Here is a 16,690-nt window from a genome sequence, read left to right on the forward strand (position 1 = left end):
CGCTATTCTAAAGCATATAAAACTGTCTGTCTTTGTTATTATACATTAGTAGTTAAAACAGAATGTTTAACGGTTCTTCCTTTTTTTTTTTTTTTGTTTTGCTTGTTTCTGCCGTGCTTAGCTGTCTCTCATAGGTAGTTGAACTCTTAACAAACTGTAAACCCTCCTGTGACTTAGTAACTGGTCTGTTTAAAAAAACAGGTCATATTCAGGCATATTTAATGCAGAGTAGCTGTAGTAAGTTGGTTATGTGTCGTGAATCTGGAATATGTTGCATTTGTTCTAACAAAGGTTCAAATTGTTTTGTATTGCATCTGGCAAACAATAGCTAGGAAAAGTAGGCCAAATCAGAGACACGCTCTTCCCCTTTTACAAGAATTTGGACTGGTTTTTCTTCCAAACCAAATCATTGGCACTTCTTAGATACCCAGGAATCCTAATGCTGGACTCTAATACTGGACCATGCCTATCTCGGAAGGCTATGGCCACGCACACATCTTTCTTCAGCTGGGCTTGTGGGGTGGGCAGCACTGGAGCTGCATATGGGTCTCCTTGGTTGTATAGTGGGCTTAATGAGGAAACACAATGCTGTTATTTTACATTTGAGCTCTGAATTCACTTGGGTAAGTGCAATCCTTACTTGCCTTTTAAGCAGAGTAGTGTTGTGTATCTGTAGTAGAGAGAAGAGGAGAAACTCGGTGGTGATAAGCAGGAGTTGTCAGTTTGTGGGCAGCAGTATTGACCTTTTGGGCTTTGTAGCCTCTGAAGCATAGCTGGTGCAGAACTTTACATTCACATTTTAAAGAAGCGAAGTACCATGTTTTGGGAGTTTTTTGGTGTTGCACAGGGAAAGCAAAATAATAGCGTTCTGGAAGAAACAGTGAGAGCACAGTATGTTTCTTTCTTAGAATCCCGAACAATGATACACAGTAACCTAAAAATAAAAGGTTAGGGAGATTTTTAACCCTCTGTATCACTGAACGTTTTAACCAAAAAACCCAAAGTTGATATAGTATTTTTCTCTTGGGTTATTTTGACCACCGTCACCTTAAATTCCTTAAAGTAGGAAGACTGTTTATTTTTCCTCTGAGCACTATATGAAATACAGAGCTACCAGTAAGAGAAGAAACAGGAGCTGGATTACATAGCATTTTAAAAATAATTTGTTTTGTGAGTCCAGCCATCCTTGCTGAATAATAGGAGAGTGGAAAAGATTTAAGCAGTGGACTTCAACATCAGGAGAGTGGTGCTTTATTCCCCATTCTGACATACTAGATATTTAGCAAGTGTTACTACAAAGAGTAGTCGCCTCTAGCTCATCTCACTTTTGACTGCACTCTGTCACACTGGGTGTGGGTACGGTGAAGCTACTAAAGAGGACTTCTCACTTTGAAAACTGTCCTTCTTCTTTGTAAGTACATTTGTGTATAAATCCTGGGAATTTGGAGTGTTTCTCAGTCCCTGGATGAGAACGTATGCTTTGATTGTCTCATAACCAAATTACCGAGGCATATGGACAGGAAGAGAGTTTTGGTGAGCACCTTTAGGACACTGCATAAGTCCTGCAGAATTACAGCTGCTGTCTGCCGTCAGGCCCTCGGCACATCTTCCCATTACTTCCCCTCCCCTGGACTTGGTAGCCTGGGCTCAGGACCAGCATAGGTAATAGCGTGGGTGTCCAGCCTTGCAGACAGCTGTTTGAGAAAGCGCTACTAGGAAGCCTAAGCAGAGATCTCCCCAGTGATGACTCAGCTAATAAGCTTCAGCGTGGACTCACTCTGCCTTCCACTCAGGAGTGTTTCTTAAGCTGAGATTCTGGTCCTCATCCCCCACCTGTACTATGTTGTAGCAGCATGGAAGCCTAGTGACCCATTGGTCTGAACCCTGACCCACAGACATGACTTCTTCGCTTGCTTTGCCTTGGACCTGCTTTGTCACTACAGATCCAATTGCATGGTGATCATTGGGCTGTGTCTGACCCTGGTTACTGTGTCTGGAGCTGACCCTGACTCACTGACTCCGCGTCCTGGCTTAACCTTGGACCTCCCTCATCACTGTGGAGGGGATCTGGACTGTTGGGTGAACCTAGTTATTATGACTGGACCTCATCTGCTCACCTTGCTTGGGGATGGTGGGGCTGCCTGCCCATCCAATGGCAAGCCACTGCTTCTGCCTACCTCGTTATCACACTCAGTTCCTGGCTTGTCTCTTGCAGAGCATCCTGCCCTTGCTGGTCTCTCACAGGTTCTTCAGGGAATACCCATGTTCTGCTTGTCTACTAGTGGAATATTGACTTCACTTATTAATGAGCAATGGCCAATTTAGCATTAATTCTGGCAATACATTCATTAGTGATGGTACCAGACCAAACACTCTGAATCCCAGTGTTAAATGTTCAAATCTGCTTGATTACAGCCTAGTTGTGCCTATACCATGCTCTGAAGTGAATAAAGAATTGGCAGATGACTTTTGCTTTGCTCCAGTGGGGCAGACTTTCCTCATGATTTCAAAGCCATTTGGACTTACCACAGCCTAGAAATGAGGTGAACACAGAAGATCTTCTTTGGAACTAGAATCCCATTTCTAACCAAAGAGTTGCCAATGCATATGAGCAGTGAGCGAGTTAGCATGTTTGTCACCTTGATTCAGGTATTGCTTTTATACCCCTAGATCAAGAGCCTTTCCACATTCACGGTGGAGAAAAAGGAGTTTAGGAACTCTGTATCTATGCAGTCATTGAACTTCTGCCGTAATCATTAAAGTGACAATTACTGCCATTTATGATGATGGTGTTTGAACATAGGCTGTTTACTTATTTTGTTTAAGCCATTAAGCAATCATCAGAGAGGTGACCTTCAGGGTCTGTGTACATCAGCCAGACTTGAATAAACAGCTTTCACAAAAGCATTGAATCGAAAGCTTTTTTTTTTTTTTCCTGTCTTCCAAATAGGTGCATATAAATTGTCTTGAAACCACTTTAATTGAAGTAGCTGATACTTTGGCAAGGATTGCAGCTGTAGAAGATGGTCTTTCTCTTCTTCTTTATGGAGAAAATGAAAAAACAGCCAGAGAAGACAGGTAAGGGTGCATTAATGAATAGCTTTAGTGAGTACTTTAATGAATTACTTTAGTCTTATGAGACTCATTTTCTGTTTTTTCATTTATGTGTAACGTGATATGTTTTGCTTATGTTTGGAGTGAAATATCTGATTATCAAGTAAAGTAGTAAGTGTTGTAGAGAATGTATTAGGGAGACATTTATGGGTATAAACCAGGTGAAATAGCAATTTAAAGAAATACTTTTATTAAGGGAGATTTCCATGGTTTACTTGTTTTTCTTACTCGTGTGAGAGCTTTCTTTTCTCTGAATGTAGTTCCGTTATATTCATAGTGCTGCTGTTCAGGCCAAAGGCCTCTCTTCTCTGCTTTTTGTTTTGTTTATTTTTAGAATAAACATTAAAAATCAACCTAATTTGTTGAAAGAATAAATTTAATGTAGCATTCACTTTTCAATACATCTAGTAGAGACAGATCTTGTATCAGAAGCTGACGTTTGTAACACTGTACCTAACTTAGGATCTGTGTGATCCTATGGTATTATATTGTTAGTTGATGCTAAAACTCAAAACAGGGCAGTAAAATTAAGACTAGCCTTTAAAAATATCTAAGCTGCAGGTCATGAAAATGTATGTCTTCTAAGCTGAGGAGCCTTGGAAGTTGCATATCTTTTTAAGGGCGGTTGGAAGTAAAAGACAATGTTTTGAAGAAAGAGTTGTCCTTTGTGTTGCAAGCCTGGAAGACTTCAAAAGGAGATCTCGGATAGGAAAATGGAAGGACAAGGACTAATTTTTGCCTTGTAGTGATATCCTTAACACTCATTAAGCAGAAGCTGAAATGATTTTCTTGTTACTATTCCTAACTGGACTTTTATAAAACAGTCTGTCTAGTTCATGGCTCTGTGGGCTGGATAGAAGACAATGGGTGCATTTTTGCTTTATGTGTACCTGTAGCCCAAGCCAAATCACTTGCTGTACATTTCATTTCTTCTGACTGGTGTTACAAGTTATAATATAGTTGGTCCCTCCATAATGGGTCACAGTTTCTTTCCATAGTTTCTTTTCCCTAGAAAAATTTAAATAAATGTAGTCAGAGGATTTGTTTCAAGGCTTATTGATGACTACAAACCAACATTTTAAAACTGTTATTTTATTTCTAGTCCTGCAGCTGTTCATGTAATTATTCAGTTTACAAAGAAACTTCTTCATGACGACATTTCTCTTTTATCTGGATCTGAGATTTTGCCAGTTGTTAAAGGAGCTTTCATTTTTGTATGTCGTCAGATGTACAGAACTTGTGAAGGCCTGCAGATGCTAATTCCTTATGGCTTGCATGAATCTATTGGAGAGGCCTGGAAAAAGGTAAATCTGTTTCTTTGGATTGGGAAGATTGGAAAAAAGCTTACTGTAGAGGTTCAGTTTATGTAATAGTTGTTCTTTGCTTCAGGTTGCTTATATTTAAGTAGTGAGATAATGCTTGGAATTGTTCTAAAAATTAATTAAATAAAAGTTCTATGTTTCAACTTTTCCTTCTGTATGTGAATATAACAGAAGCTTAGTTTCAGTCTTCTGTCCCTTAAGGTTAAACCAGGAACTGTGAAGATGCATTGATAGACCTATGATTCATAGATCAACTCCTTTCTAAATATTATCCTTGATGCTAGAGGTCACCTGATGTCTTGATAGCCAGTGTCCATCACAGATCTGGTGGTCACTCTTGGCTTGGGATATTTTGAAAGGAAAAACTCATGAGATGTAGTCTTAGTAATTTTTAGGCTAAACTAGTTAGTTTTGGTGGGAGATATGGAGGAAAAAAAAAGGAGATTCCAAATACTTGACTTAAATAGATGCTATTGAAAGATTCTCAAGGGACTATAATGAGCAGTGCTAGGCAGGAGTTCTTGTCCTACCTATGTACTTGGATATCTCATGGAGTGTAGAAGTTGTACAAAACTTCCGTTTGATGGCTAGTCTAAAGTTTTTACTGCATGAAAGAGCTTGGATCCAACAGTTCTGCTTATTCTGCTTTCTGTTATAAATTTACTGAACAAGGTATATGGATGTCTGCCCTAAAATTTTCTATTTTCATTGTTCTGATAGCTGTGTGCAGTGTGAAAATTCTTATCTATTGCTATAAAATTTAGTTAAGATGGAAAAATGACAACAGATGCTGCAAGAGCAGTTTTCAAAAAGTTCACAATGAAGTAAATTCAAAGAAATGTTTGAATCATTAAAATAACATTGGCAGCAATTAGGTAGGGGTAGCGTACAAAGCTTCAACTTTGGCTTCCAGCTACACTGAAAGCATATTTAAACTATAGGTATTAGAAGTCTTAGTGGAAAACCAAAATTTACTTGTGTTGTTTCACTTCATACTGAAAAATGGAACCATCTCTTTTTTCCTGTAGTGATTTTAAAATACTTTCTTAGAGAAGGATCAGACCAAGCTGGAAGGAAAAATTGGCTAAAAAAACTAAAGATTCTTTTTGGAGGCAAGGAAGCGGGAGAAAAATTCAATGCAAAGGAAAGAGAATGGAACAGCTATTCTTCCTGTCAAATGATGTATGCTTTTATTATGGTTAGAAATTTTAAAAATACAGTCACAATGTAAACTCGGGCAGAAAATATTAGAAAGATAGAACATGAATAGAAGCAACACTTAAATCACCAGCTTGTGTGTATTTCTCACTGCTTTTATATATGAGTATTATCATGAAAGCATGCATTTTGATTGAAAATAAAATATATCATTACTTACAATCATAATTATATCACAGTAAACTCTCTTTTTCATCAAAGAATGTTGGTTTTGAAACTCAGGTTCTTCCTTGCATTGAAAACGTTAGGATTTCATTGAATTAAGAAGTTCAGTTCACTTGAATCATGCTGTAATTTACATAACTGAACAATCTGTCTGTCTTTCTGTGCTTTCTTATTGTGTAACTAGTCAGTCTTACTTGAACGAACCTGTTACTCTATTTAATGTCTATCACAGGCAGACTGTTATATGCTTTTGATGGGCATTTCCAGTTACTTGCTCTAAAGCACCACAGCACTTGCACATGCACAAAAGACTTCCTTGCACATTAAAATAATTTATTATGGTATAGAACATCATTTAGACAAATTGTTTTGACACATACAAGATAAGGAGGCTGAATGTGTCAAATTTTAAAACAATTGTGAAACATTTAGCTGACAAAATGCCATTTCTTCACATCACTTTGGAGGTCAAATTGAGATTGAACTTGAATCTACATATTCAGGACTTCAGGAATCGGCACGTTAGTAAAGGAAAGTCACATTTTCTACTTTACCATCCTGATTACTTTTTAAATTATTTTCTGTAATTTTTAAATTTTAAAGCATCTGCAGTTTATAAAATAGTCTACCATTTATAATGTAGCAAAAATGGTGGACTTTGGTGGACTCTATCCAAGCAGTAGTGACAGTTTTTTAATGGATAGACTGGTAATTTGTTTCCTCCTATTTTACATGTCTCCTGGAGTTTTAAGACTGATGGAGAAACAATTTTTCTTCTTGGCAGATTCTGATGGAATTCTGGGACAGAATTTGTACAGATGATAAGAGGGGAACATAACAGATCCAGGAGGACTGACTAGTTTAATAAATGAATCTTTTGTGGAGTTATTAGACGATATTTATAAGAGAGTAAAATAATGACTGCTTGCTTTCATTTGAATGATGCAATATGCTTTTTACCCCTGGAAACTTAAACGAGCTTAAATCATTAGTCTTAAATATACAGTGTTTTTGACACCAGTTATTTTCAAATATCAATTCAATTAGAAACTCCATCAAATATAAAAATATGTATATATATTTATCTATGTCAGTACCTCTAATTGTATCCATACCAATATAGATACAATTATAGAATTTATAAATAAATAAAATAAAAATTGGCATAATTCCTTAGGAAATTTGGTGTTGAGTCGTGGAATCCAGAGGCTTTTATTTCCATTAGCTGGGACAGAAGTAGACTACAGAGTTGCTTTTTGTTTTGGTGTTTTTTTCAGTTTTATTTTTTTTTCTTTTTTAAATACTGATTTTTTGCTTCAGGAGTCTCTAGTTAAAAAGTAAAAAGAAAGTGCTTTTTATTTTAGGAATTTTAATAAAATTTTTTTTAAAAAATAGTAGCTTTAAAATGGTTTATGCCCAAATAAAAAAAAAAAAAAAGCTTTTCTGGAATAAAAACTATACTGGAATAGTGTATTCTGTGCCAAAGGCTAGACTACAGCCTGGTCACTGTTATTTTTTTAATGTATAGCAAGAAAACGAGCAAGATCTAGAGTTTAAAAATGGTGTAAATAAACAGTAAGGAGGTATGTATTTATTTTTTTATTTTACAGACAAGTTTGCTTTCAGAAAGAGTACCTACTCCTGTAACTGCCGTGGACTCGACTTCATCAGTAAGTCTGGAGTCCAAGAACATGTAAGTTGATGCTTAATTTTTGCACACGTACGAGTATGAACACAGACTGCTACTTTATCCACAGTTGAGGCATCTTATAACCTTGTGGTTTTTTTTCCAAAAGTGTAGGGGTAGGTAGAGAGATTGAAGTCATTTTAGCATAGGTCTGAGTAGAGTTACAAAATTTTTCTTGACCTTTCAGGACTTTCTTGGCTTACAGAGTTGTATCTAATCTGTGTAAGATTGATTTATACTTGATTCTCTCAACCTGGTCGAGTGGGAGGTGTCCCTGACCATGGCAGGGGGATTAGAACTAGATGATCTTTAAGGTCCCTTCCAACGGAAACCATTCTATGATTCTGTAAAATGTGAATTAGAAAGCATAAAACAAAATAGCTGTCAGAGTTTATTTTATGGCTTTGATATGGTGGCTGTTCTGCGGAATGGTATCCATACCTTCAAAATATTATGTAGCAAGATTGGCAGCATTCTGGCTGAAAGCCTGATACATATTAAGTGAATGGCATCCTTCCATTTATACTAAAACTTAATGTCCCTTTATAGAAGTTTGTATGCATTAAGATGAGAAATATACAAATATTTGTGAGCCTGAAAATTCAGGTTGATGTTGGTGTTCGTGCAGAACCTAGTTGATTAAGTAAATTCTAGATATACTTTACCATGTATAATTTGCAATGCTACCTCAACAGTTATTACTCTGGTCTGTGGTGGTGGCATGTGAAATGGTTATAGCAATTCAAATCTAGTGGTAAAATGAAATGTAGGGATGCAGAGTGCTGACTGAAGAGGCTGTTACTAATCACTACCATTGACGTAAGCTACAAATTCCTACTAGCATCTAGATTTTTCATTTAACTATGGAAGAAGACATGCTTATATATTTCTGGGTGCAGTTTTTGCTTCTGAACATGACATGGCAGGGATTCTGCAGGAGCAGTGATTAAAGTTCGGGGTAATGGTTGACTGCTACCAGAAAAGCTGCTCGCCGGTGATAGGAGTCAAAAATGAGAAAGGAGAACTAGAGATGAGAATCCAGTAAGCAAATGCTTTTAGAGAAGCAGAATCACAAGAATCTACTGATACCTGAAGGGGTGAGACCTAATCAAAGGTGATGTAATTGCTTCACTTTTCTTTTTAGGGCACAGAATGTTGTATAGGGCAGGCTTTATGCTTGCAATTGCTGTTCTTCCTGCCATGTCTGTAGAAAATATTTAACATTTACTGCTGTTAGTACGTGAAGCTATTGTGTATATATAGCACCTCGTTTTCATAATTCTGTACTGCTTTCTAGCAGGAGCCTTTATTTCCTCAAACTTGAGTTTTTATTGGTTCCTCATCGTGTTTTTACATTGGTGAGAAATTCTGTGCCTGCTTTGCCACTTTGTAACTGCCACATTAATACCTTAAAAGACTTGTCTAGTGTCAGATACTAAGTCATAAGTACATTTAAGGATTGGATAGGTCTTTTGGGTTCCCCATTACATCATCTTACTATTCTGTGTTCTTACCTAATCTTAGTTCTGCCAGGATGAGTTTGAATGTTTGTACAAAATACAGTCTAATACATATTACAACTTTCCCAAATGCTTTTTAAAAACTAACATAAACATATGGAGTAAACATAGAGTCCAGTGAATGAAATGTTGTTTTTCAAAGTTAAAAACTGTAGTTTTTCTTCTTTCCCATGCTTTTTTACATACCTTTTAAAATGATTATTTCGCTACTCTTGCAGTTTGTTATGGGAAGAGACTTTGTTAGATGCCTTGCTAAATTTTTCTGCCACACCCAAAGGACTATTTCTCCTTCATAGTACAGGTGCCATGAATGACTGTGTGAACTATATGTTCAGCAGTTTATCAAAAAAGATCCAGGTAAGCATCATAGAGCCTCTATAGTTTTTCTTTCTTTTAATGATAATAATAAAATAAAGAAGAAATAAAATAAGAAAGTAAATCCAGAAACCATCTTATCACTTAATTTTTTGCAAAAGTGAATTTAAAATGTAGCTTATCATTTTTCATATTGGTGCCACACTGATTTATGTTTGTTGGATGTTACTCGTCTTCAGTATGTCAGGTATTTATTTAGGTTTTCTGACTTTTTACTCTAAAGTTTGAAATGCTAAGCAAAATATTTTTTCCTTTTTTTTTTTTTCTTCTAAGTGCAAATTTTTCTATGCCACATTGGTAGGTGGTGTTGAAATCTAGATACACCAGACGATACATGAAATGTAACCAAAAATTGGATAATATACATTTTAGGAGAAAAAAACATAGTTACAGACATCCTACTGAATGTGCGCAAAACCCATAATACTAACATTTTTATTCTTTGCTGATGTTGCATGTCTCAACCATAGTATTTTGCATTTAAATTTTGCTAAGATCCTTGATAAAGATGTTTGGTTTGGAATCTGACCCTGGTAAGTCTGTAGTGGATAACATCTATGAACTGTTCAAGTCTAACCATACAGGGGATTAAATTCTGTAAACAAGTGCAGGAAAGATCAATATTTAAGAGATCATTTGAGAGTTTCATGTCGTTTGAATAACTAACACTGTGCTTTTATATTTGTTACTAATAGACGAATGACTATGAAGAGTTTGGTAATAGAGTGATTGTTACACAAATCGCAACAACACCAACAGGTGCAGTAGCTCTACAGAGTTCAGGTAAATTGAAGAATGATGTTTTTATGAATACTTACATGCTGTAGTGTTGCATGTTAGGAAAAGGTAGTGAGAAACGTTAAAAAAGATCAACTGAGTGGAATAATTACAAAGTATTAGCAAAGGTTGCTTAAATGTCTATTGATTTCTTCTTGATGGAAATTTATTCTTTCCAACTTCTAGCTCATTTACTTATCTTGATGCTAGGTTTTGTTTTGTTTTTTCTTAAATTAAGCAAAATCTTTACTTCATTGGTTTGGATTTCCAGAAATTTCCTGTATGTGCATGAAGACATTTATATCTGTTAAAAAATAAGTTGCTAATAGTTTGCAAGTGCTTCTTATTGATCTACAGATCAGAATTAATAACTCTTGATTTCTGTAATTTGTATGTACTTTTCTGTGGCTACTGACTGCTCACAGTCTCTGCTCACTAGTAAGTTATAGTAAATTTGTATTTTTAAAACCACAGAGCAAATGCTAGCTAAGCCTTGATCTGTAGCAGTCAACTTGTTAAAGCAAATCAGCAGCTCATTTACATGGAAGTTATATAAATATCCTACTTTAATATAATTTTGCAAACTGTTGCTGTAGATTTTAGATTGAATATAAGCAGACTGCTGTAGAAAGGTGGTTTTGGCTAAAGGATTGAGAGTAGCAGGATAAGTAACCCTCAGGCAGTCTGTGTTGTGAAATTTTAGTCCACAATGTGGAGAATTTTGAGAATGTGAGTTAGAATTATGGTGTAAAGTGTTTTTTAATATGACAGTTTTTTCTGGTATTCTTGCCATTATGATGATTAGAAGAAAAATTTGTTTTAGGTTTTATAAAGGCACTTGTAACTGAATTATGGGCTCTTTTGGAGTGTGGAAAAGATGACGTGAGGATAACCCAACCCAAATCTACTCCAGTTGAACCTATTGACCAAAGCTGTCGGAAGGTGAGCAATTACTTAATCTTCTGTATTGGCATGTGAAAAACAGGGCTGTGTTTCAGATAGGATGATGCATACATTTCTGTAAATTTTTATTGTGACTATACCTGCTTCTTGGTGTGTGCGGAAAAATTAGAGTAATACACTAGTCAAATGATGACTGAAAGAATTCTTGTACTGCATGGCAGGTTACAATGCCAAGGATCCATTAAAGTCAATATAAAATAATAAATAATAATCATGACAAAAGGCAAAGTCTTAAAATACTGGCCATCAGTTCATGTCTCCTATTACTGTAGTAATATCAGGGAGAGTGACGTGCATTAGAATATGCTGTGTCTCTAGATTTTAGAATTATGTGATAATGAAAATATTCAAAATTGCTTGTACAATTTGATAGACAATACATATTTCACAGACATTACTGCCATTTTAGATTATGTAGATACTTGCTAGGGTCTGCAGTCTTATTGTGGGCAGCCTTTGGGCAGGTTCAGCCTACAAAGAAGGATAAGAACAAACTTAAAGTTAATGGCAAATAATTTTTAAAGTTTATTTGGTTCTACTTAACTGATTAACGTTCTCTTTTGTCCCTCCTTTCTTTTCTTTCTCCAGTCTTTTCTGTCTCTGATAAACTTGCTCTCTTACCCTGCGGTTTTTGAGCTCCTGAGTAAACAAGATATACCAAATAAACCAATATATTCACTCCGTGAAGTACCTACAGATATTATTGTAAGTATGTTTTTTATTTTGAAAGAAAAATAAATACTTCTGTGAAGACATTTTCCTGAGACAATGTTACTGTAATAATAGAATAAGATTTTTCTTCTTACTGAATGATTTTGAAGTTTTCTGCATTTTGTATTATATACAGCATGAGGGCAGTATATGCACATATCACTTCATGTTAACCTAAATTTTCATTTTGAAATCCTAAAGATGGTATAAAACTTGATGCCTAATTTAAAGATCATCTTTCCTGACTAGTATTAGAATTGTGGTTTTCCATGGAAAAAAAATGGGCATACAAACCCACCTCTGTATGTGCATGTAGATACATGCTGGAAAATCTCTATACTTGTATTTTATATAATACGGCTTTATTACACTGTCTGTGGATTTAAACAAAAATTAAGAAAAACCACCAAACCAAAACCTCAGGCTTTGTCAATAGCACAGATGATTCACACACAGGAAAAATCACTAATTGGAAAGTTACTGATTAAGGTATGTTTCAGTCCTAAAAAAAATGGTGTTACCATTTCTGTATTTAGTATTATTTTTTAATAGTTCATTCAACTGTAATCTTTTTTTTTTTTTATCTATAAAGCATGGTCAAATTTAATCTGTGACCTTGACTGGAAGTTAAAATCAGATTTTTTTCTGATGAGCTAGCACTTTGAGTTGCTGTTGTGTTAAAGTGCTTATTTAGTGCAAGCTCTGGATTGGTGGTAGTTTAAGTTGTTTAGACAGCATATATCATGATCGTGTACTTAATGTTTGGAAGGGATTTTTGTAGGTCTTTTTTGTAACACTGTTTGTGTGATTTCAGGAGAAAGTGGGATGGTAAATTTCATTTTTCCAACACACTCAATGTTGGTGTGTCCACCAATGGATAGTTCTGTTCAGTCATCAAGTTTTATGAGGAACTGGGAGCAGGGGAGGTAGAATTATGTTGAAGGTGATACATTTTTGAGAGCTTTCAGGTTGGGGTAGGTCTTAAGTAATGGTTTTTGTGACTTTTGAAAGCCTGTGTTGTTTCGGCTTTTGAATTACTTCAATAGTTTGATGGAAGTCTCTAGGTTTCCAGAAATAGCAATACTGATACAATTGTTCAAAGTTCCCTGAACTGTTACAGATGTTTTGGATGGGGTTTGTCTCACTCACATACTGTGCAACAGTGGGTTTTGTATGACTAAGCTAGACATCCAAGATTATGTAGTCAGCAGAAGGGAAATAGTTAATCAAATGTTAATTTAACATATAATGGCTAAGCCTAAGTACTCAGAAAAATTCTGGGGTTAAACGGACATAAAGATTTGTTATAAGCACGTTTTTGGGCAGTGATTGCAGAAAGCTAAAGGTAAAAAATTTGACTGGATGTAATTATGGTTAGAAAGCAAAGTTAAAGTCATTTTAGTGCCACTAGAAGATTTGGTTAGAAGACCTAATTTCTTTGTGTGTTTCGTTTTTCTATATTTCTGAATCATGTCACATTGCCACAAAATCTGAGTTGTAGTATTTATGCTGAACTATATTCGATAACGCACGTGTTTGTATGCCCTTTACTTAAACACACAAGATTTAAACATTTTTTCCTCCTTTGTATTTTTGGCTAACGAGTTCCATCATTGGCTGAACAGATTATCAGTTGGGCTTTTAGTACTTTTAACTGTTGACTAATCGAGTTTTTATTTTGTGCCCTTAAGAAAATTTTTCTTAATACATGACAGTTTTTTTTTTTTTTTTTACTCTGTTTGCCATATAAAAATATTTTACGAAATGGAGCAGATGAATCGGGGTCCTTCTGCTTGCCTCCACTCTTCTTTTGAGAGGTTCTACAGCACATAGGGAATGTAGCTTGGAAAGTATCCTCCAAGCTTTGAAAGACATGTTTAAGGAGGTGAAATTCTTCCTCCCCCTCCAGTGATTATGGAGAATCTTATATTTAGTTGATGTATCTTAAGTATTCAAAGTAGATGTCATCCTGCCTATAATATATAAGCTATGCACTGTAGTTGAGCCATCAGATTTATCTGCGCTTTTTTCTGATCGGACCTTGCATTGGACCTTGTTCACTGTCATCCTTCTTAATATCCCAAATCAGAGCTTGGTCTGCTTTCTCCATAGTCCTTTCTCTGTGCCTGCTCTTTCTATTCTTTTGCAGGCTCCAAGCTTTGATGTGTAGATGAGAGGAGGCGGCTGTTGGCAGAGAAAATATCCCTCAGCATTTAACTCTTTGTACATGCAAATATGTAAGAAACCTTAACCCCCCCAAAAATCAATTTCTTGCATTACCAATTTTATGAACAGCCTTGAGATCCAAGTTTAATTATTTTATTGTGAATTTCACGGTGAACATACTATGTGGAAAAATTAATTCTTCATAGCCCTCTCCCCTACCTCTCAAAAAAATCTAATAGGGAAAATACGGTTTCACTGCATTTTAAACAACAGTGTGTTTTCTGAAGACATTATACTTTGACAAGTTCTAGATTTTTTTTTTTTTTTCTTCTACTGGGAGATTTACTTGTGGTGTTTACTTTTCTCTGTGTTGAAAAACAGAGCTTTGGTGGATTTAATGAAAGTATGGATCCTAATTTTTCACTTGTATTGAAATGACTCATTGGTCAAACCAGTTGAATAGTAACTCTCTGCTGTCTCTGATACTATACTTCTTAAACGTAGAGAAAATAAAAGTTTGGATTTAATCCAGATTAAGTAAAGCCTGTAAGACTTTGTAGTCTTTCTTCTGACCATAGCACAGCAATCTGTCTCAGATGATAACATCTGTGAATGAATGTTTTTATGCATTTCTTAGTCTTTTAATGAAATAATTTCTTTGGAACCAGTTTGGATATGCAGTGAACCAGAGGGGAAGATAATTAGGTTGGATTTGTGGAAGAAGTGGAAAGCAGCCACAGGTTGTTGTCTATTACATGAGATGCTGTAGGATGAAAGATGTAAGCCTCAACATCCAAGCTAAGCCTTGTTACACTGAGAATAAATGGACATATTTTGAAGCATGTAGTACTAACGAGTCTTAGAAAGGGTATTATACGAAAGGATTTGCTGTTCTTTTCATTAAAATAGATGTATACACATTTCAAACATACAAACCCCCCAGTTTAACATTTTTTGTTGTGGTTTAATACTAGGTAGAAACTAGGGTACTTGATATGCTAGGATGTTTAGTGATTTTTTTTTTTTTTAACTGTCATATTTGTTTCCCCCTGACCTTCTGTATGGTTTCTTTTTGCCATTGACTTTCATGGTGGAAAGCCCCTCTTCTTACAGAAATAATTTCAATGTGCATTTTAATAAAAGGTCTCATTTTATAGTAAACATCCCTATGAAACTATTATGTGCTTAAAATAAAAAGATCTTACCTGAGTTTTTTACATTTGTCTTCCTTTGGCAGGATATCATTGACAGGCTTATAATTTTGAATTCAGAAGCTAAAATTCATTCCTTATTCAGTTATGAACAATCACATATCTTTGGTCTGAGGTAAGATGCTCATTTTTTATTCTCTGGTCACATTAACTAAATAGGATATAACATGCTTGGATGTGTTGCTTCTGATGAGATAACATTGTTTGGGTTTTATTATGCATGAAGGTGAAATTCCTCCTTCTTTTTTTTTTTTAACATAAGAAGATTAAATGAAAATGGCCTACAAAATGACGATAGCAATGAATCTAATCTTATTACCTGGAAATGGATATATTGTAATATGATAAGCAGTAATAGAAATTACATGTTGTTTTTTTGCCTAGTTGATTGAAAAGAACATGTGGTACAGTCATTGTAGTACATAAAACAAAAATCATACCGAAATACGGAAATAAACGAAGTATTTTTTATCATGTTTATATAAGTTTCCTTTACCTAGTCTCCCTGTACTTAATTTTTTTATGTACAGATTTAATTATCACCAATTTCACCAAATTTCACAGTACCATTTGATCCCAGATATTTCTAGAACATGAACACTTAAAATATGCTCACACTGTCATGCTTGTGTTTTGTAATATTTTAAACTAATAATTAGATTCTGCATTGTTCTGTTTTCCAAAGTTGAATATATAAATCCTTGAATTCACATTTTTGTTACAAACATATTTTGTGCAATTGAAGTAAAAGATCTGCTGGATTGTGCTTCATAGTATGGAAAACCTTGATAACCTTTCTTAGGTTATCAAGATATAGCACGATTAAATACTGCTGCATTAGCGTTCTGCAACTGTATTGGTACTTTGATATCACAGTAAAATTATTTCATACTATGTATGAATAACCATAAGATACAGTATAATTTGATGATAAGGATGAGCATGACGGAGGTGAACAGTGGCAGAATTCGGAGTTGGGAGATACATGGTTTTGTCGTATAATTCAGAAGTTATAAATGCTATTTTGAAGCAAATCACTAGTTGGATAGGAATGAGAAGTCCTAAGATGAAATTTGAAAAATAAGATATTATTCTTCCTTTAGGACTATACTGACTCCATAAAAAGCTTCACAGAACTCCCATTGATTTAATTAAGGATAAGGGAAAGTGAGATGTTTTCACAATTTAAAATAATAGTTTGTTTTTAGATTGTGTTCCACCTTTGTAAGGTAAAAGAACATATTTCTTCTACGATGATATTAGGAACCCTTGTTAAGGTATAGGCAAAACCTAATTATTCAGTCTGGTTGTATAAGCAGTTGACTCCCATGCTGTAAGACAGAGACTAGCATAAAAATACGTGGATCATGTGTTGAAGTTGTGTTGAATGCTTACAATATTTTTAACAAGGCATATACCCTGTGAAGCAACAGAACTACCCATAACTACATATATGAGCAA

General features: G+C 35.1%; 1 protein-coding gene across 6 annotated transcripts in view; it reads left to right on the forward strand.

The window, feature by feature from the left end:
- The window catches only part of TBC1D32 (TBC1 domain family member 32), an 86,940-nt gene that overhangs the window by 20,289 nt on the left and 49,961 nt on the right, over positions 1-16,690 (forward strand). For 5 of the 6 annotated variants that reach the window (XR_008465660.1, XM_054196649.1, XM_054196653.1 and 2 more), the window contains 8 exons: positions 2,951-3,078; positions 4,217-4,418; positions 7,430-7,512; positions 9,245-9,383; positions 10,097-10,184; positions 11,002-11,120; positions 11,730-11,846; positions 15,256-15,344. Coding sequence is in view for 5 of the 6 variants with exons in the window: in XM_054196649.1 (XP_054052624.1) it covers positions 2,951-3,078; positions 4,217-4,418; positions 7,430-7,512; positions 9,245-9,383; positions 10,097-10,184; positions 11,002-11,120; positions 11,730-11,846; positions 15,256-15,344 (965 nt within the window). In the remaining variant the exon portion in view is untranslated. The remainder of the gene's footprint in view (positions 1-2,950; positions 3,079-4,216; positions 4,419-7,429; positions 7,513-9,244; positions 9,384-10,096; positions 10,185-11,001; positions 11,121-11,729; positions 11,847-15,255; positions 15,345-16,690) is intronic. The other variant, XM_054196651.1, reaches the window with a different exon arrangement.

This window comes from Rissa tridactyla, chromosome 3 (genome assembly GCF_028500815.1).
Source record: "Rissa tridactyla isolate bRisTri1 chromosome 3, bRisTri1.patW.cur.20221130, whole genome shotgun sequence".
NCBI classification, from domain to species: Eukaryota; Metazoa; Chordata; class Aves; order Charadriiformes; family Laridae; genus Rissa; species Rissa tridactyla.